The 21,566-nt window shown below is 49.6% G+C and overlaps 1 protein-coding gene across 4 annotated transcripts in view; it reads left to right on the forward strand.

The window, feature by feature from the left end:
- Nucleotides 1-21,566, forward strand: part of LOC137562642 (NACHT, LRR and PYD domains-containing protein 3-like) — a 158,170-nt gene that overhangs the window by 123,436 nt on the left and 13,168 nt on the right. For 3 of the 4 annotated variants that reach the window (XM_068274173.1, XM_068274175.1, XM_068274174.1), the window contains 4 exons: nt 779-943; nt 14,926-15,090; nt 17,727-17,891; nt 20,735-20,899. In XM_068274173.1, the coding sequence (XP_068130274.1) occupies nt 779-943; nt 14,926-15,090; nt 17,727-17,891; nt 20,735-20,899 (660 nt within the window). The remainder of the gene's footprint in view (nt 1-778; nt 944-14,925; nt 15,091-17,726; nt 17,892-20,734; nt 20,900-21,566) is intronic. The other variant, XM_068274176.1, reaches the window with a different exon arrangement.

Raw genomic sequence — 21,566 nt, forward strand, 5'->3', positions numbered from 1 at the left:
TGCATTCATTCTGCATCCAATCTGCGTGTAGTGGAAACTGGCCCTTACTCTTTTTTTTCTCCTGTCTAAAATAGTGTATGCATTTGCCAGCCCTCCGCCCCACTGAGCTCTGTACTAAAAATGCACTGTCATGTCTATCTTGCTTTGTTAACACAAGTGAACAAAGCATAGATCATATTTCAGCAGCTTCTGCAGAGGGGTGAGGTGCATTTCCCTTCTCAGCCTTGTGACACACTGAACTGCCCTCAGCCAATCAGTGAGGACCAGAGCAGGATCATCCACCAGGCAACCTAGGCAGGCGCTTGGAGCCTTGTTGCTACCATCTTTGACCTCTTTCCACTTTAGCTTACAAAAAAAGGACCACAGGGGGGCCCAAATCTACTACCTTGCCAAGTGCACCATTACATCTTAATCCATCTCAGTGCAGGAGTCAGGGAGGGGAGATAACAATCTTCCCTCTAACCAGCAATGCACCAGAATAGAGCCAGACTGACTGAGATAACATTCATTACAGCAGACACATTTATGATTGTATTGGAATGTTTGCAATGCAGACTGCATGTAGACTACGTACTAAACCCAGAGCAGTAGGTAAATGGAATTTATGGCTGGCAATACTGCTTTAACTGTAACAGAACTGAGGAAGTTGTTCTGTAAGAGTAACAAAACACCTTTTTCTAGAACTCAAAAACGGTGAAGGCATCTTATTTCATTTTTGGAATTTCTGGGGAAATAATCATTTTTTTTAAGTGCTTTGCTTCTTTGCCTTTTTTTGCAGTTTGGGTGGTAATAAGCTGACAGATATATCCTGCAAACAGCTGGCATCTGGAATCAAAAATAACAAGACCCTAAAGAAACTTAGTCTGTCTGGTAACAACCTGGAGGGTCCCCACTTCAGTGACCTGATGGAAGCTCTGGCAGAAAGCAGGGTGGAGGAATTACAGTGAGTATAATAGGAGTACTAATTACAGCGGTCATAAACTGGGAGATGTTTACACTAAGGCTACTTTCCCACCAGGACGCAACGTTTTAGGGGACGTTATGGTCGCATAACGTGCCCCTAACGCAACACTTGGTTCTCTTGGATGTGGACATCAGAGTGAGCCGCGTTGTGCAGCTCACCCTGGCGTCCGTGATGCGTACTCTTGGATGCTTGCGGCATCACGTGGTCCCACCAGCCAATCGCCGCACAGAGCGGCGCTCCAGGAAGTAAACACTGCATGTCACACCGTGAAGTGAATATTAATTAGCCATGTGCCTGGCCGAGGAGGAGGAGGAAAGACCTCCTCCTCCAACACTACTAAGCATGTGCGCACAGTCTAACGCGGCCTAGCCGCGCATAACGCACAGCATGCAGCACTTTCAACTTACGTGCTGCGTTACAATGTAACGCAACGTGGGCACTGTGAACAGCCCATTGATTAATCATTGCTGTGAGTTGGGATGCGTTACAGGCTGCTCTAACGTGCGCCTGTAACGTCCCACTGTGAAAGCAGCCTTAGTCACTCTGGGAATCTGCCTGGTTTGTCTATGCCTAAAATTGGCCCTGGGCCCAGGCAAGAGCATCATATTCATTTTTTTCTGTGTTTGTTTTAGAGCGAAAATGTAATGTTGAGTTTCATACTACTCTAAGTAGAGTAATAACTTTGGCTAGAAAACATTTTTGAAGCTTCCTTCTGTGGTGGGAGATAAGCATTCAACTAGCTACCCTTAAAGAAAATCTGAAATGAAAAAACCTCCCCTGGGGGGTACTCACCTCGGGTGGGGGAAGCCTACGGATCCTATTAAGGCTTCCCCTGTCCTCCTCGGTCCCACAGCGGCGGCATAAATCCTCCCGGAGCGCCGGCGATGTAAATATTTACCTCCGTGGCTCCAGCGCAGGCGCAGTATCTGCTCTCTGCACGGAGATAGGCAGAAATAGCCGATCTCCGTCGGGCCGCTGTACTGCGCAGGCACAAGTCTCCTGCGCCTGCGCAGTAAAGCGGACCAGACGGAGATCGGCAATTTTCGCCTATCTCCGTGGGAAGAGCCACAACAGCGCCCCCACTGGTAGAGATGGGCCGAACTGTTCGCCGGCGAACGGTTCCCGACGAACTTCGGTGGTTCGCGTTCGCCTCCCGCAGGCGAACGTTTCCGGAAGTTCGGTTCGCCCCACAATGCACTATGAGGGTCAACTTTGACCCTCTATATCACAGTCAGCAGGCCCAGTGTAGCCAATTAGGCTACACTAGCCCCTGGAGCCCCACCCCCCCCCTTATATAAGGCAGGCAGCGGCGGCCATTACGGTCACTCGTGTGCCAGCGTTAGTGAGAGTAGGGCGAGCTGCTGCAGACTCCTCTCATAGGGAAAGATTAGTTAGGCTTAGCTTGTCTCCCGGGCTGCATACCTGTTCTGTGAACCCACCACTGCATACCTGTTCAGTGAACCCACCACTGCATACCTGTTCAGTGAACCCACCACTGCATACCTGTTCAGTGAACCCACCACTGCATACCTGTACTGTGAACCCACCACTGCATACCTGTTCAGTGAACCCACCACTGCATACCTGTTCAGTGAACCCACCACTGCATACCTGTTCTGTGAACCCGCCACTGCATACCTGTTCTGTGAACCCACCACTGCATACCTGTTCTGTGAACCCACCACTGCATACCTGTTCTGTGAACCCACCACTGCATACCTGTTCTGTGAACCCACCACTGCATACCTGTTCTGTGAACCCACCACTGCATACCTGTTCTGTGAACCCACCACTGCATACCTGTTCTGTGAACCCACCACTGCATACCTGTTTAGTGAACCCACCACTGCATACCTGTTGTGTGCAGTGAACCCGCCACTGCATACCTGTTCTGTTCAGTGGACCCGCCACTGTATACCTGTTTAGTGAACCCGCCACTGCATACCTGTTGTGTTCAGTGAACCTGCCACTGCATACCTGTTCTGTGAACCCGCCACTGTATACCTGTTCTGTTCAGTGAACCCGCCACTGTATACCTGTTCAGTGAACCCGCCACTGCATACCTGTTGTGTGAACCCGCCACTGTATACCTGTTCTGTTCAGTGAACCCGCCACTGTATACCTGTTCAGTGAACCTGCCACTGTATACCTGTACTGTTCAGTGAACCCGCCACTGCATACCTGTTGTGTTCAGTCAACCTGCCACTGTATACCTGTACTGTTCAGTGAACCCGCCACTGCATACCTGTTGTGTTCAGTGAACCTACCACTGTATACCTGTACTGTTCAGTGAACCCGCCACTGTATACCTGTTCTGTTCAGTGAACCCGCCACTGCATACCTGTTGTGTTCAGTGAACCCGCCACTGCATACCTGTTGTGTTCAGTGAACCCGCCACTGCATACCTGTACTGTTCAGTGAACCTGCCACTGCATACCTGTTGTGTTCAGTGAACCTGCCACTGTATACCTGTTCTGTTCAGTGAACCCGCCACTGCATACCTGTTGTGTTCAGTGAACCCGCCACTGCATACCTGTTGTGTTCAGTGAACCCGCCACTGCATACCTGTACTGTTCAGTGAACCTGCCACTGCATACCTGTTGTGTTCAGTGAACCCGCCACTGCATACCTGTACTGTTCAGTGAACCCGCCAGTGCCACTGCATACCTGTTGTGTTCAGTGAACCTGCCACTGTATACCTGTACTGTTCAGTGAACCCGCCACTGCATACCTGTTCAGTGAACCCGCCACTGCATACCTGTTCTGTTCAGTGAACCTGCCACTGTATACCTGTACTGTTCAGTGAACCCACCACTGTATACCTGTACTGTTCAGTGAACCCGCCACTGCATACCTGTTGTGTTCAGTGAACTTGCCACTGTATACCTGTACTGTTTAGTGAACCCGCCACTGCATACCTGTTGTGTTCAGTGAACCTGCCACTGTATACCTGTACTGTTCAGTAAACCCGCCACTGCATACCTGTTCTGTTCAGTGTTCTCTTCAGCACCTCCCTTTCCCTAATAATTGATTTAATGTCCTAACTAGAGGCGATGTGCCTGGATATATCTATGTTTATTCTTATCATTGACCCCTGTGGCTAGGGTCCAATTCGGTGCACTCCCCCCTTCCCCTGTATGTTTGTCAGCATGCAGACAGCTTATGCTGGTGTATGCGCATGGTGCACATGGACACATAACATTAGCTCCCTTGTGCGATTGGTAAGATGCACTGTCTTTCCCAGGAGAGGAAGTTAGGATGTGTGCTCCTAATCCATTGATAGGTTTGATGCAATGAATGTGTTTGCATGTCTGCACTATGCATGTTACAGGGCCAGAGTGAGGACACCTATGTTTACCTGGGTACTTCTGCGCAGTATAGGTGATTAAGCATAAGAATGCATTCTTCTGTGAACTAAAACCCTGGCTTTTAATTTAGCTGTAGGGATAACAGTTGTGCCTGGATGAGTGAATCTGTGAATGCAATTGTTTGAACATTTGCATGTGAGTGTGCGAAGGGTTAATAGATTTTTGCTGTTCTGTTCAGTGAACCCACCGCACCAGTGCGCATACCTGTGCAGTTAAGTGAACCCACCTACCTACGTGAGTGCACGCAGTGTGATATACCACTCCGTGCATACCCGATATGGACAAAACAGGTAGAGGAAGAGGTAGTGCCAGAGCCAGAGGAAGGCCACCCGGCAGGTCTGCGCGAGGTCGTGTAAATGTAATTTCGTGTGGACCTGGCCCACAGTATAGTGCTCGGAAGAAGGCACGTCCCATCACCTCCCAAGATTGTCAGGACGTGGTTGAGTATTTAGCGACACAGAACACCTCATCTTGCTCAGCCACCAGCGCTACTACTAGCACCACTTCCGCTGCATTTGACACTTCGCAAGAATTATTTAGTGGTGAAATCACTGATGCACAGCCATTGTTGTTACAGCCAGATGAATTTTCACCAGCTCATATGTCTGCGTTACGCGGCAACACTATGGATGTAATGTGTTAGGAGGATGAAGGACCTACTGATGGTGCATGTTTGGATTTGTCTGAGGCAAGCGAAGCTGGGCAGGATGATTACGATGATGACGATGATAGGGATCCTCTGTATGTTCCCAATAGAGGAGATGAAGAGGGGGACAGTTCAGAGGGGGAGTCAGAGAGTAGTAGGAGGAGAGAAGTTGCTGAAAGAAGCTGGGGCAGCTCTTCGTCAGAAACAGCTGGTGGCAGAGTCCGGCACCATGTATCGCCACCTATGTACAGCCAGCCAACTTGCCCTTCAGCATCAGCTGCTGAGGTCCCCATAGTGCCCACATCCCAGGGTGGCTCAGCGGTGTGGAAATTTTTTAATGTGTGTGCCTCAGATCGGACCAAAGCCATCTGTTCGCTCTGCCAACAAAAATTGAGCCGTGGAAAGGCCAACACTCACGTAGGGACAAGTGCCTTACGAAGGCACCTGGAGAAAAGGCACAAACAGCAATGGGATGGCCACCTGAGCAAAAGCAGCAGCAGCACACAAAAGCAAAGCCACCCTCCTTCTCCTCTTCCTCCTCCATCAGGTGCATTATCTGCTTCTGCCGCTTTCTCCCTTCCACCTTCACAGGCACCCTCCTCCACTCCGCCTCTGCCCTTGAGCGGTTCCTGCTCCTCTGCCCACAGCAGCAGTCAGGTGTCCGTGAAGGAAATGTTTGAGCGGAAGAAGCCAATTTCGGCCAGTCACCCCCTTGCCCGGCGTCTGACAGCTGGCGTGGCGGAACTGTTAGCTCGGCAGCTGTTACCATACCGGCTGGTGGACTCTGAGGCCTTCCGTAAATTTGTGGCCATCGGAACACCGCAGTGGAAGATGCCAGGCCGCACTTATTTTTCGAGAAAGGCCATACCCCAACTGCACCGTGAAGTTGAGAGGCAAGTGGTGTCATCTCTTGCGAAGAGCGTTGGGTCAAGGGTACACCTGACCACGGATGCCTGGTCTGCCAAGCACGGGCAGGGCCGCTACATTACCTACACAGCCCATTGGGTGAACCTGGTGGTGAACGATGGCAAGCAGGGCGCAGCGGACCAAATTGTGACACCTCCACGGCTTGCAGGCAGGCCTCCTGCCACCTCCTCTCCTCCTGCTACATGCTCTTCGCTGTCCTCCTCCTCCTTGGCTGAGTGGCAGTTCTCCTCTCCAGCTACACAGCCCCAGCTCCGCAGGGCCTATGCTGCATGCCAGGTAAGACGGTGTCACGCCATCTTAGACATGTCTTGTCTCAAAGCGGAGAGTCACACTGGAGCAGCTCTCCTGGCTGCTCTTAAGAAACAGGTGGATGAGTGGCTGACCCCGCACCACCTGGAGATAGGCAACGTGGTGTGCGACAATGGCAGCAATCTACTTTCCGCTTTGCATATGGGGAAGCTGACACACATACCCTGCATGGCACATGTCATGAATCTAGTGGTTCAAAGATTGGTGGCAAAGTACCCTGGCTTAGCGGATGTCCTGAAGCAGGCCAGGAAGTTCTGTGGGCATTTGAGGTGGTCTTACACAGCCATGGCACGCTTTGCGGAAATTCAGCGCAAAAACATGCCGGTGAGATGCCTCATTTGCGATAGCCCGACTCGCTGGAACTCGACCCTGCTCATGTTCTCCCGCCTGCTAGAACAGAAGAAAGCCGTCACCCACTACCTCTACAACTACAGTAGAATGAAACAGTCTGGGAAGATGGGGATGTTCTGGCCCGACAACTGGACACTGATGAAAAATGCATGCAGGCTCATGTGGCCGTTTGAGGAGGTGACCAACCTGGTGAGCCGCAGTGAGGGCACCATCAGCGACTTAATTCCCTACGCTTACTTCTTGGAGCGTGCTGTGCGTAGAGTGGCGGATGAAGCTGTGAATGAGCGTGACCAGGAACCGTTACGGCAGGAACAGGCATGGGACCAATTTTCATCAGACCCAGCTGTTTCCTCAACACCTGCGGCAGCACAGAGGGGGGAGGAGGAGGAAGAAGAGAGGTGGTGTGCAGAAGACGAGTCAGACTCAGAGGATGATGAGCAAGGTGTTTCTTTGGGGGAGGAGGAGGAGGAGGAGGGGACAGTGGCAGGAGAACAACCGCAGCAGGCGTCGCAGGGGGCTTGTGCTGCTCAACCTTCCCGTGGTATTGTTCGCGGCTGGGGGGAGGAGGTTGACTTACCTGACGTCACTGAGGAAGAGCAAGAGGAGATGGAGGGTACTGGATCCGACTTTGTGCAGATGTCGTCTTTTATGCTGTCCTGCCTGTTGAGGGACCCCCGTATAAAAAACCTCAAGGGGAATGAGCTGTACTGGGTGGCCACACTACTAGACCCTCGGTACAGGCACAAAGTGGCGGACCTGTTACCAACTCACCGGAAGGTGGAAAGGATGCAGCACATGCAGAACCAGCTGTCAACTATGCTTTACAATGCCTTTGAGGGTGATGTGACAGCACAACGCCAGCAAGGTACCACTGCCACTAATCCTCCTCCCGTGTCCACGCAGTCAAAGACAGGACGCTCCAGCGATCTCATGGTGATGTCGGACATGCGGACGTTCTTTAGTCCAACGCCTCGCCGTAGCCCTTCCGGATCCACCCTCCACCAACGCCTGGAACGGCAGGTAGCCGACTACCTGGCCTTAAGTGTGGATGTAGACACTGCTGTGAACAGCGATGAGGAACCCTTGAACTACTGGGTGCGCAGGCTTGACCTGTGGCCAGAGCTGTCCCAATTTGCCATCCAACTTCTCTCCTGCCCTGCCGCAAGCGTCCTGTCAGAAAGGACCTTCAGCGCAGCTGGAGGCATTGTCACAGAGAAGAGAAGTCGCCTAAGTCACAAAAGTGTTAAGTACCTCACCTTTATCAAAATGAATGAGGCATGGATCCCGGAGGGCTGCTGCCCGCCCCAAGACTAAGTCAGTCCCCGCACACACAGCATCTCTGCCTGCACGCCGTGTGACTGGCTGCCTGGGCTGCCCCAAGAAGACTAAGTCGCTCCCAGTCCCTCCACACAGCATGTCTGCCTGCAGGCCGCTTGACCACCTTCTCCACCACCACCAACAGGGTCCGGGACTCCAGGCGGATTGCTGAATTTTTTAGGCCGCTGCTAGCAGCGGCCGCTGTAATCATTTTTCTGGTGCGTGTACATGACTGCCTAATTTTTCTGGCTGCACTGCGGGCAGCTGCAACAACAAAAGAAAAGGCATGTACATGCGCCCATTCCCCTTCGTGATCATTACCTTGCCGTGGTGAAGGGGCTTGCGTATCACAATGAAGCAATGACCGGCGCATAGATGAGTGTCTCGGGGGGCACACAAAAGATAATAAGGTCGTTGCTTCATTGTGGTCAGACCAAATTTGATCAGCTGGACAGTCACTGTTCTGTCATTCAGCTACATCAGCCAGGCGACCATATGGGCTGTAAAGCCACCAAAACATGCACTCTCGCCATGGTGCGCACCAGTCCAGCACGGCCGTCACTACACAAACAGCTGTTTGCGGTGCATTACACGGTGAGTTTGGTGTGTCAGTGTGAAGCAGTACCTTAATTACACTACCTTATTGATGTATACACATGCAAGATGTTTTAAAGCACTTTAGGCCTGTCATTTAGCATTCAATGTGATTTCTGCCCTTAAAACGCTGCTTTGCGTCAAATCCAGATTTTTCCTGGGGACTTTTGGCGTGTATCCCACTCCGCCATGCCCCCCTCCAGGTGTTAGACCCCTTGAAACATCTTTTCCATCACTTTTGTGGCCAGCATAATTATTTTTTTTTTTCAAAGTTCGCATTCCCATTGAAGTCTATTGCGGTTCGCGAACTTTAACGCGAACCGAACCTTCCGCGGAAGTTCGCGAACCCGGTTCGCGAACCTAAAATCGGAGGTTCGGCCCAACTCTACCCACTAGAGCCAGAAAAGGTAAATATTGCACAGGCTGACAAATTGTCGCCTGTGCGTTCCGTGGGCTGCAGCAAGACCGCCGTGGGACACAGGAGGACGGGGGAAGCCTCGATAGGGTCCAGAGGCTTCCCCCTACTGAGGTGAGTACAACCCGGGGAACTTTTTTTCAGTACAGGTTTTCTTTAAGGTACCACTAAATGGGTTGTGAAAAATTACATACTTTGGTAGTGGGAAGACTCTCGGTAGTCCAGAGCAATGGTCCTGCGTGCCGAATGTGCCCCCATGAGGCTTTTTTACCGGCCCCACACACACAAAATGTATTACAGATGCGGTCAGCTACATCTTTAAATATTGGTGGTCTGCATATAGAATAAAGCCAGAAAGCAGTAACTTGCTGGGTTCCAATTAAATTCTACATCAAGTGACACTGCTGTCCAATTGGACTGCAAGTTGTCACCTGGGTATGCTTCACTGTCTGGTGCACAAAAACTTCCCATCATTTTATGTATATTCCGGCCCCCCAGCTGGCTGAAGTATGTTGACCCGGCCCTCGACCCAAAACGTTTGGGGACCCCTGGTCCAGAGGCTTGTTTTATCTTCTTACAACTCAGGCTGGTTTCACACCAGAAACGTCATCATTGCGATGCGTTGCGCCCGACACACCGCATTGCACCGTCACAAACAGGCCTTCAGGGTGAGAGGGAAGTGAGCATGACAGGTGCTTGCTGTCACTTCCTGCTTTGAATATGCGTCGCGTATTGTTTAAATACACTTCCGTGAATGTGCGCCGCGACGTCACATCGGTAATTTTTTAAACATTCACACGTCACCATAGACTAACATGACTTACAGGCTGACGCAGATTGCCACAACTTGACACAATGCCGCAGTGCTAACGTAGTTCTTGACCTGCGTCGGGGATGCAGCGAAAACGCCATTTCCATCGCATTGCGCTGTAACATTGTAGTATGAAAGTCTCCATAGACTTTCATTGCACTGCTGTGGGGTGCGGTAAAAATATCGCTCTACCTCGGTGTGAAAGGGCCCTACTGTTCCAACAAAGGGTCCTCATTCTACTGGAGCCCATTGAACAAACTCACGGCCATGGACTAGGGCACCCCAACTGGGCATGTGCACGTTAGGTCCGTGTGTGGATGCCCAGGAGAACAAAGCCTCTCATGCACGGAGGAAAGGGAAAAAAATGTACGAGAGACTTCATTCTACTGCTTATAGATTAAGGGCTCTTTCCCACTAAGATGTCCGTGATGCGTACTTTTTGACGCATACTATCGGACGAAAGCAGCGCATGCGGCAAAAAGACTGAAGACCAAGTGATCGGAACACTCCGCATCACGTGGTCCCGCCAGTGACGTCCGCATAGTGCAGTGAATATTAATTAGCCATGTGGCTACTCACAATACACATTACTGAGCATGTGCAAACAGTCTAACACGGCTAAAACCGCATATAACGCACAGCATGCTGCACTTTCATTGAATGTGCAGCGTTATACTGTAACGCAACGTGGGTACTGTGAACAGCCCATTGATTTTTCAGTGCTGTGAGTTGGGCTGCGTTACATGCTGCTGTAACATGTGCCTGTAACGTCCCACTGTGAAAGCAGCCCAACAGTTCTGCAGCATGGGGTGTGTAGTTCAGGGATGTTTAAAGAGAACCCGAGGTAAAATTCGGGTTAAAAATCAAATACTTCAGTCCTCCCGCACTCCTCTTCCTGCAGTGCAGATGCACTGCACCCATGTGCAGGGCAGTTTCTAGGCTAAATTTCACCCAGTTCGAGAGTAAAAAAAAACGCCCCCCTTCCCCAAAATCATAGCTGCTAAGTGAAATCATGTCAAAAGGCTTCTTGAAACCAACTCACCATTTTTATTTATTATTTTTTTTTTTCTTCACTACCCCTCTTCCATGGGCTTGCTCCTGGCTGGCTTTGGCTGCCTGCGAGTCTGCTAGTCTCTGGACTGACTCAGACTGAGAGGCTCTGCGAGTGCGACGCAGTCACACACTGCGTATTTATGGCTGCATGCGGCCACCCTACTCTCGCTCGCTGTCGTCGGCTCCTCCCCCCGCCAAGCCCAAGCGTGAGGTGGGCTGCCTGTATCTTTCCCGTTGCGCTGCGCAGCCTGCCAGTGTTGCCAACCTTTCATGTTATTTTTTACTGACAAATACCTAAAAAAAAGTTACTGACAAAAGATTTTTACTGACAAAATTTCTCCACTAAATGCACATAAGAGACAGCGTTTCACCAGTAAATGCACATAAGAGACAGCTTTTCACCAGTAAATGCACATAAGAGACCGCTTTTCACCAGTAAATGCACATAAGAGACAGCTTTTCACCAGTAAATGCACATAACAAGAGACCGCTTTTCACCAGTAAATTCACTTAACAAGAGACCGCTTTTCACCAGTAAATGCACTTAACAAGAGACCGCTTTTCACCAGTAAATGCACTTAACAAGAGACCGCTTTTCACCAGTAAATGCACTTAACAAGAGACCGCTTTTCACCAGTAAATGCACATAATGACAAACAGCCAGTGTCCCCAGTATATGTAGCCAGGGATATATGTGCCCAGTATATGTAGCCAGAGGTATATGTGCCCAGTATATGGAGCCAGGGGGTATATGTGCCCAGTATATGGAGCCAGAGGGTATATGTGCCCAGTATATGGCGTCAGGGGGTATATGTGCCTAGTATATGGAGCCAGTGGGTATATGTGCCCAGTATATGGAGCCAGGGGGTATATGTGCCCAGTATATGGAGCCAGGGGGTATATGTGCCCAGTATATGGAGCCAGGGGGTATATGTGCCCAGTATATGGCGCCAGGGGGTATATGTGCCCAGTATATGGAGCCAGAGGGTATATGTGCCCAGTATATGGAGCCAGAGGGTATATGTGCCCAGTATATGGAGCCAGGGGGTATATGTGCCCAGTATATGGAGCCAGGGGGTATATGTGCCCAGTATATGGAGCCAGGGGGTATATGTGCCCAGTATATGGAGCCAGGGGGTATATGTGCCCAGTATATGGCGCCAGGGGGTATATGTGCCCAGTATATGGAGCCAGAGGGTATATGTGCCCAGTATATGGAGCCAGAGGGTATATGTGCCCAGTATATGGAGCCAGGGGGTATATGTGCCCAGTATATGGAGCCAGAGGTATATGTGCCCAGTATATGGCGCCAGGGGGTATATGTGCCCAGTATATGGAGCCAGAGGGTATATGTGCCCAGTATATGGAGCCAGGGGTATATGTGCCCAGTATATGGAGCCAGGGGGTATATGTGCCCAGTATATAGAGCCAGGGGTATATGTGCCCAGTATATGGAGCCAGGGGGTATATGTGCCCAGTATATGCAGGCAGGGGTATATGTGCCCAGTATATGGAGCCAGGGGGTATATGTGCCCAGTATATGGAGCCAGGGGGTATATGTGCCCAGTATATGGAGCCAGGGAGTATATGTGCCCAGTATATGAAGCCAGGGGGTATATGTGCCCAGTATATGGAGCCAGAGGTATATGTGCCCACTATATAGCGCCAGGGGGTATATGTGCCCAGTATATGGAGCCAGGGGGTATATGTGCCCAGACAGTATATGGAGCCAGGGGGTATATGTGCCCAGTATATGGAGCCAGGGGTATATGTCCCCAGTATATGTAGTCAGGGGTATATGTCCCCAGTATATGTAGGCAGGGGTATATGTGCCCAGTATATGGAGCCAGGGGGTATATGTGCCCAGTATATGAAGCCAGGGAGTATATGTGCCCAGTATATGGAGCCAGGGGGTATATGTGCCCAGTATATGGAGCCAGAGGTATATGTGCCCAGTATATGGTGCCAGGGGGTATATGTGCCCAGTATATGGAGCCAGGGGGTATATGTGCCCAGACAGTATATGGAGCCAGGGTGTATATGTGCCCAGTATATGGAGCCAGGGGGTATATGTGCCCAGTATATGGAGCCAGGGGTATAAGGACCCGAGTGAGTGAGTGAAAGGGGACCCCCCCTCTAGCCGCCACCGCCGCCACCTTCTCACCTTGCAGCAGCGTCAGACCTCGATCAGCGGGCGACCCGACCAGTAAGAGGGCGCCGGACGCACAAGCTCTATATGCGGAAGTGATGTCACTTCCGCATATCAGTGCGGCGTGCTAGGTCCTAGCGCCCGCACTACTGGTCGCCGCCTGATCGAGGTCTGACGCGGCGGCGCCGGCGGCCAGAGGGAGGGAGAGAGCGGCGGCCACAGGGGTAGAGCGCCCAGAAGGATCTAAGGAAGCCGGTGATCGCGCTGGTGCACAGCTCCTCCTGCCTCTCGCTGTGTCCGCGCGTCACCGGCTTCTAGCAGTGACGTGACGTCACATGACAACCTTCTGCCTGGCGCCCCCCAATCAGGCACTCTCATCGGCGCCCCATTCAGCAGAACCGGCTGAACGGGGCAAGAAACAGCCCTGCCCATGTGAGCACACCCTCACCTGCGCAATAGCAGGGCTTACTGCACAGACGCAGTCATGCTCACGCAGGCACAATTTAGCAATGCTCATGCCTGAGGAGAAGCCCGGTGGTGAGATTGGAATCCGATATAAGTTTGTCATATTCCTTTGGTGGGTCTGTGCTCAACAATGGTGCACCAGAGGACAGCATGGGAAGCCTCCTTAGGATCCAGAGACTTTGCTCTCCTTAGGTAAGTACGTATTTGACTTTTGACCTCGGTTACACTTTAATACTGTGAAATGGTGGGAGGAGCTTAACCTTTTTAGGACTGCTCCACGCCAATTGGTGTGGACGCGGCGGCAGCCCCAGGACCGCCTAACGCCGATTGGCGTGCATTCCTGGGGGGCGTGTTTCGCAGGAGATCGCATGTGCCGATGCGCGCACATCTCTGCTTAGATGATGGAGCTCTGCTCCACCATCAGTCTCCCAGCGGCAATCGCCACTAGGAGACTGTTAGACAGCGAAACTGCCATCTATTTACTGTGTACAGCGTTGCAATCCATGGCAGCGCACTACTGGGGACAGCCGTGTAACACGGTTGTCCCCCTGGGGGAGACGGGAGGATTCCGCTGTCATAGGCTTAAGCCTGTGACAGCCGATCGCTATGATTGGCTGGTGGGGGTAGGGAGGGAGTAACGGGTAGGTAAATAAAAAAAAAAATATTAACATTTTATTAGAAAAAAAAAGGAAATAAATATTTATCAAAAAATAAATTGGGGGAGCGATCAGACCCTGTTGGTGGGCAGATAAGAGGAGGGGGGTGATCACTTGTGTGCTGAGTTGTATGGCCCTGCAGCCAGGCCTTAAAGGTGCAGTGGCCTGATTAGCTAAATCTGGGCTGGTCTTTAGGGGGGTTTAAGCCCGTGGTCCTTAAAGAGAACCTGTACTGAGTAAAATTTTAAAATAAACTCATGAGGTAACTTCAAATGAACATTACATAGTTACCTTGCTAATAGTTCCTCTCAGAAACGCACCATAATCTTCTGACAGTGATCGCTTTGAGTTTTGACAACATTTTGTCAGAATTAAAATATATCAGTTGCTGTCAGTTATTTAACAGTTGCTGTCAGTTATAGCTGAGAGGACAACTGATGTGCCAAGTAATGTCTATGTTTTCCTATGGCTCAAGTGGGCGATGTTACAGTTTAACAGTGTGCTGACCAGAAAGCTGTTATGGGGTAATGACCATTTTCAAAATGGAGGACAGAGAATTCCCTTGATTACAGTGGACAAACAGGATGTGGGAGAGGAGAAAGAGATTGAGGAGTAGACTACACGGGAGGTAAGTATGACCTGTGTATGGTTATTTTGACTTTAAATTTTCAGTTCAGGTTTTCTTTAAGTGGTTAACCAATTAATGTAACCAGATAAATTGGCCGATCTTGCAAATCACATTATCTCAAATTAATGCAATTTAAAGACAATGTAACATATGAACTACCTATTTTGGAATTAAGAAAATACATTCCATTCACATAAGAGAGATTTGTAAACAGTAATTTTTTGAAGATTTTTTTTTAACAATATTCTGTAAACTTTTTTCTCTTCTTCTAGTTTAGAAAATAATGGCCTCACTGATGAGTCCTGCACCCACCTGGCATCTGGAATCAGAAACAACCAGACTCTGAAGAGGCTTGGCCTGTCTGCTAACAATCTGGAGGGGCCTCATTTCAGAGAGATGATGGAGGCTCTGACAACCGGCAGGATAGAGGAATTATAGTGAGTATAGCAGCGCTGACTGCCAGATAACTGGAGGATGCTAGGTTGCAAGATTTTGCTATAGACAGTGGAATAGCAATAGGGGATACAGAAGCTGCAATAGCACCGGTGCCCTTAGACCAGAGGGGCCCACCAGTGGCCCTCCTGTAACTGCTGCATTAGGTACTCATTGGTGCTACGTTGGGGAAGACTGGGGGGAGATGGGGAGAGAGGTCGAGAGCCAAATATAGTGTAGTATCTTTTTAAAGGCCATGAGTGGTAATATATACAGAGATACTTCCAAAGGTGGTCACCAATTGATGTGCAGATGAGAACGAACCCAACCTGGGTTAAAATAGTCGCTCTCTGTGGGATAAGCTGGGAAGACAACCCTCCACCAAGGTGGATCAACAATTAAAACTTTGTCACAACAGCGAACACTGAAAATCCAGCACAGGAGACTCGGGCGCAGCCGGCGCCACCATAGACCGTAATAGAAATTGCAGCTATAGCGGCGCACAGGGAGTAACTTCAGCGCCATCAGAAGACGGAGCTGAAGTTACTTTTAAAACACTGTAATTCGGCCGCATGCTATAGCTGGAAGCTGAATTGCATCATCCCCCACTATCCACGTGGACCTGGAGGGGGAATAGTAATTAACGTCACCGGGAGTTGTGCACCAGCAGGATAAGCCATATATCGGCTGTATCCTGCATCCAAGTCTCCTGGTGGCGAATTCTCTCGTACGCCACAACAAGCCCTCCAACATAGATCGGACAAGTCCTTATATATGCGGGAAAGAATTTCTGGGGTTAAGTACCATCAGTATAGAATTTTATAAATATATGGACTCCTTAGCATTTTGAGGAGTCCTTAGCATTTTGTCACCTGGAATCCTAGTCTTCTAAGGAGATAGTTTGTGAAATAGCGTGATCCTATTTTTCATGCATGCATGAGAAGGGGTCAAAGCATAAGAGTTGGTGCTTAATAAGATATATATGGGAAATTAGCCCTTTCTGGTTACCCCAAGAATTAAATAAATCCTCAAAAATGGTGGTCCGGGGTATTCTCAGTGACCTTTGGGACAAAGGAGCTGTGAAAAAAGGATTATTTGGTTGTACTCCAATAGAACCTTAGGAGTAGATGGGGTTCTTCACACTTGCTCATAGGCCATAAAGCAATTCCAGTTTGGTTTTTGCCAGCTTTTCAAATTAAAATATCCTAGAGAGCATACCATCTATAACTACAATCACTTGACAGACCAGGCTAAATATGAGGATTACCCCAGGATAGGAAATAAAATCGGTGGGGATGATTGGAGATTAGCCTTTTTAGCTGACAAGTTAAGAATCATTCATATTTGTGTGACTAACAATTATGAGGTAACCTCACCGCTATCTCTATTTAAATCATTTTTTTATTATTTTATATCCTTTGGCGCTTTTCATATTCTTGGCTGGCTACCGTATGTGATGATCTGGTAAGAGGTCCACTTCACAATATTTGCGAGCTAGGAGAAGAATGTAGAAACGCTAGTTCCGATTTTCATAAATATGCTGATTTACCAGGTGCACACTGGATATACTAGTAGGCAAACCATCGTCACAGAATTTGTAAGAACAGATTAGAGTGTTAGCTCCTCTGAGGGACAGTTAGTGTCAAGATGTTGGTGCTATATAATCTAAATACTAAATAATAATAATAAACCGGAAAAAGCGTATTGTTATCACAAACAGTTTAAAGGGAACCAGAGGCCCCAGAAAAAATAATTTATACATACCTGGGGCTTCCTCCAGCCCCATACGCACGGATCGCTCCCACGCCGCCGTCCTCCGCTTCCTGTATCCGGCGGTCCCGGGTCCCGTAGTTTCGGCCAGTCGGCGGCAGCACGTGGCCAATCGTCCGCATCACAGGGGCTCCCGGCATACCCTTACGCGTGCGGCTGCATAGTGCGCAGCCGCAAGCGTACGGGTATGGAGGGAGCCCCTGTGCATGCGGATAATTGTCCGCGTCCGCCGGAAGTGACGGGACCCGGTACCGGCGATCCAGGAAGCGGAGGATGGCGGCGTGGGAGCGATGCAGGCTTATGGGGCTGGAGGAAGCCTCAGGTATGTATGAAATCTTATTTCTTTTTTTAACGCTGGCGTCTCTGGTTCCCTTTAAAATGTGAAATATTCAGCAACAGCCCCTGCTGGCCAATTTCAGTATAGCAGACCTGGAATGTTTATTACTACCATTTTTTTTTACATAGTTTGGTTGAAAAAAGACACCCATTTATCAAGTCCAACCAGAATAATAAAAAATAAGTAAACATTTGGTACCCTTTCTGTTCTGCACCCTCACATATCTCAGTTGATCCAGGGGAAGGCAAAATCAATTTTGAAAGAAATGCCAAAAAAAGATAGTGATTTTCATTCATGAACAATGACTGAGGCCCAGTTCACAGTGCTTTTTGCGCATGCGCACATGTACAAAACTATGCGTGCACGCCTGTGATGTGTAACCACGTCTGGCGTGCACGTGATAAGATCACGAGAGTTCCCGCACGCGCATAGAGATGCCGTCGGGAACCTGAAAGGTAAGCGTGACACTGAGCCTGATATAATGAAATCCTGGGAGCTATATTGATTTGCACATTTTGTTTTTCCGCCTTACAGTTTGTACGACAATGATTTAACAGACAGCTCCTGCACCCACCTGGCAACTGGGATTAGGAATAACAAGACCCTAAGGAGACTTAAGCTGTCTTTTAACATTCTGGAGGGTCCCCTTTTCAAAGACCTGATGGATGCGGTGCCCACGAGTAGGATAGAGGAGTTGGAGTGAGTATAACAGCACTAATTGCATTTCTCTATCACGACAGTACTTTAGCATTACGACCAAATGTAGACTGGTTCATGCCATTGTTTTCCCCATAACCATGTATGGCTGCGAAAATTGGACCCTAAGAAAAGCAGATAGAAGAAAAATCGACTCCTTTCGAGTTGTGGTGCGATGGTTGCTTCGCATTCCATGGACAGCAAGGATGACAAACAAAGAAGTATTGGAAAGTATAAGACCAGACATGTCACTGGAAGGCAAGATCACCAGACTCAGACTCACATATTTTGGCCACGTGATGCAAATTCCTTAGAGAAAGACCTAATGCTAGGACTGATCAGTGGCAAACGGCGACAAGGCCCCCAGAGAACACGTTGGCTTGACACCATCAAAGCTGACACAGGATTGAGCTTAAAGGAGTCATCAGGAAAATATAAAGAAATGAGCTTTACTCACCTAGGGCTTTCTCCAGCCACTTGCAGCCGACTGTCCCACGCTGTCACCTCCCCGCCGCTGTCCCGCTATCGCTGCTTGGTATTCAGGCCGACCACGGGGTACAGCCTTCCTGCGGCTGCGCGAAGCACCACTGTCAATCATGGCCACGTAGGCCGCAGCAAACTGCGCAGGCGCAGTAGTTCGGTCGGCCTGAATTCTGAGCGGCGAGAGCGGGACAGTTGCAGGGAGCGGAGGTGACAGCGTGGGTCAGTCAGCTGCAAGGGGCTGGAGACAGCCTCAGGTGAGTAAAGCTCATTTCTTTATATTTCCCTGATGACTCCTTTAAGGCAACTGGCAGAAATGGTACAAGATCAAACAGCATGGAGAGAGCTAACCCACAGAATCACCAAGAGTCGGATACGACTAAATGGATAACATTATCATTAGAGTAGAGCACCCCACTGTCATGCCCCTTTCCCCTTAGCCCACAATAAATGTGGCCAGTATAGAACCCCCGACGCTCTATTCAGTGAACAAGCCAATGGTACTGCTTAAATGACTTCTCCTTGAAGCAGAAACACCCCATAACTAGGTTGAATCGGAATACAGCAAGAATGGCTGCAGCGCAACTGAATCAGCTTTTGTGCTGTTATATATCGCATGCATGCAAGGCTGGATTTACACTTCAGGGGATTTTAGGCACAGATATTCTACTGCTCTAAACTCCGCCCCTCAACACAGGCCACACCCCCAATCCCGGCCCTTATTCTCATATCACATAAAGAGCTAAATGTAGATGAACCTAGCAAAGGTGTAATTCAAAGAGTGGGTCTGCCCAGCAAAATCCTGGATAAGGCCCCCCTCTACTTTAATAAAAAAAAAATGATAATAATTATGGCCCTAGTTTCCTTACAAAACAGACTACCCCCAATCGGGGTTGGAGCTACACACTATTGGGGGCTACGTACAATTAAATCACCACCTTACATTGCCTCAAGGCCCCCCACCAAGGTGACAGGAGAAGGCAGCAAAGGGCAGTGTGTGTGGCCAGAGCGCACAGCTGATCTGCACTGCAGCTGGTGTGGTGCAGGGAGGGAGGGGGATGCAATACCTACACTGCCCACCACACTACTCTCACTTTCACAGGAGGCACTGATTAAGCCTTTGGACCTCCATCCTAACTACATACCTGCAGCTGCTGGATTGGAGCCTGGTGGTGAGTAACAGGGGGGAGGGGGTTGTTTACTTGGGGTGATTGTGCAATTTTGATATTTAATACATTTGATATGCATTGTGAGAAACTGGTTCTATAGTGTTTTGGTGAGTGACATCGCCCTTTGGCTTTGCTGGGAGAGGGGACATTCGGGAAGGGAGGGGAGCCGCCTCTGCCACATAAGGCGCCTGTAGGCACACACCTCATGGTAAATCAGGCCCTGCATGCATGTGTTCATGACGAAAACTTATTTTGAATAAATCTTAAAGAGACTCTGTAATAAAAAGAAGTTCCCCTGGGGGGTAGTCACCTCGGTGGGGGGAAGCCTCTGGATCCTAGCAAGGCTTTCCCCGCCCTCCTGTGTCCCCCGGTGGTCTCGCTGCAGCCCACTGAATGCACAGCCGACAATTTGTCAGGCTGTGCAATATTTACCTTTCCCTTTCCAGCGGGAGCGCTGTTGCGGCTGTATGCTTGGAAATAGCTGATCTTAGTCGGGTCCACTCTAATGCTGCATGCTTGTTCAGGGTCTATTGCTAAAAGTATTAGAGGCAGAAAATCAGTAGGGCTGCCAGGCAACTAGTATTACTTAAAGGGGTTGTTTGATTTTTTTTACTTTTTTTTAAGTTTCACTTACCCGGGGCTTCTATCGGCCTCCTGCAGGTCCCCCGCCGCAGCTCACTTTCCTTTTTTTCATGTTATGGGTCGACCGCCACTGCGCCTACACGGCCGTGCACGCCCTCGCTCCCGTCGCCGGTAGTGTACTGAGCAGATGCAGTACAAAGTTTCCTCATTTTTCACCTGCGCAGGACGCTCCCAGTGACGTGACCAGGAGCGAGGATGTGCGTTGTCACGTCTGTGCAGGTGCAGTGGAGGTCAACTCGTAACACACAAAAAATGAGCTGCGGAGGGGGACCAGAGGATCCTTGAGGACCGGTGTGGGACAGGACGTCTGCAGGGGGCCAGGAGAAGCCCCAGGTAAAACATTAAAGAACCCCTTTAAAAAGAAACAAATATGGCAGCCTCTATAGCCCTCTCACTTTAGTTGTCCTTTAATTCAAAGCTATTTTTACTAAATTTGCAAGCCGACTGGGAGTATTAGCATCTCATTTGACGTCTCTGATAAAGATCTGTGTAGTAATTTACGGGGGGAGCAGATGGTTTTCAGTGCTGTTCTATTGATATCCTTTTCTTCTGTAGTTTGGGAGGAAACATGCTGAAATCCAGTTCAGTCACCTTCCTGGCATCCGGCATCCGACACAACGAGACCCTCAAGAGGCTGGACCTGACTGGCAACTACCTAGAGGGCCCTCACTTCAGTGAGATTATGGAAGCTTTACCCACTAGCAGGATAGAGGAGTTACAGTGAGTAGAGCAGCGCTGATTGCAGAAATCCATCGCTCAGACTTTTAGGCCAGGAGCCAACTGAGAGCATCATTTTTTACCGCATTTTGGAGACTAGGTCGAAATTCCAAAGCAGTTCATTTTGGCACTGTGGTAACTGGAGTTTATCGCATACTCCACAGACTGCAATGTTAATTGTGGTTTGAGGTCAGCCAGCATGCTTTTCAGCAAATGTTATTAGTTTGGCAAGCGGCGCAGGGAGATTTGACAAGGGAAAGTAAGTGTTCAGTTAGTGTTGGGTAGATTAGTTTCAGGGTTAGTTAGTGTTAGGTGTATCGGTTAGCATTAGGAGTTTCAGTAAGTTAGTTAGTGATAGGCATATCAGTTGGAGGGATAGTGTTCGGAACTTTGTTCTACTGCACAGGTGCAGCCTTACTGCGGTACTGCCGCAGTTGTAAAAGGAGGGGAGCATGGCTGCAAACAAGTAGAAGGTCCTAGCCAGTGGCAGTGGGGATGAGGAGGACATCAAGTAGAAGGTCTCGGCTAGCGATAAAGGGGTTGAGGAGGACATCAAGTAGAAGGTCTCGGCTAGCGATAGAGGGGTTGAGGAGGACATCAAGTAGAAGGTCCAGGCCAGTGGCTGTGGGGTTGAGGAGGACATCAAGTAGAAGGTCCCGGCCAGTGGTTG

Source organism: Hyperolius riggenbachi, chromosome 3 (genome assembly GCF_040937935.1).
Source record: "Hyperolius riggenbachi isolate aHypRig1 chromosome 3, aHypRig1.pri, whole genome shotgun sequence".
Taxonomy (NCBI): Eukaryota; Metazoa; Chordata; class Amphibia; order Anura; family Hyperoliidae; genus Hyperolius; species Hyperolius riggenbachi.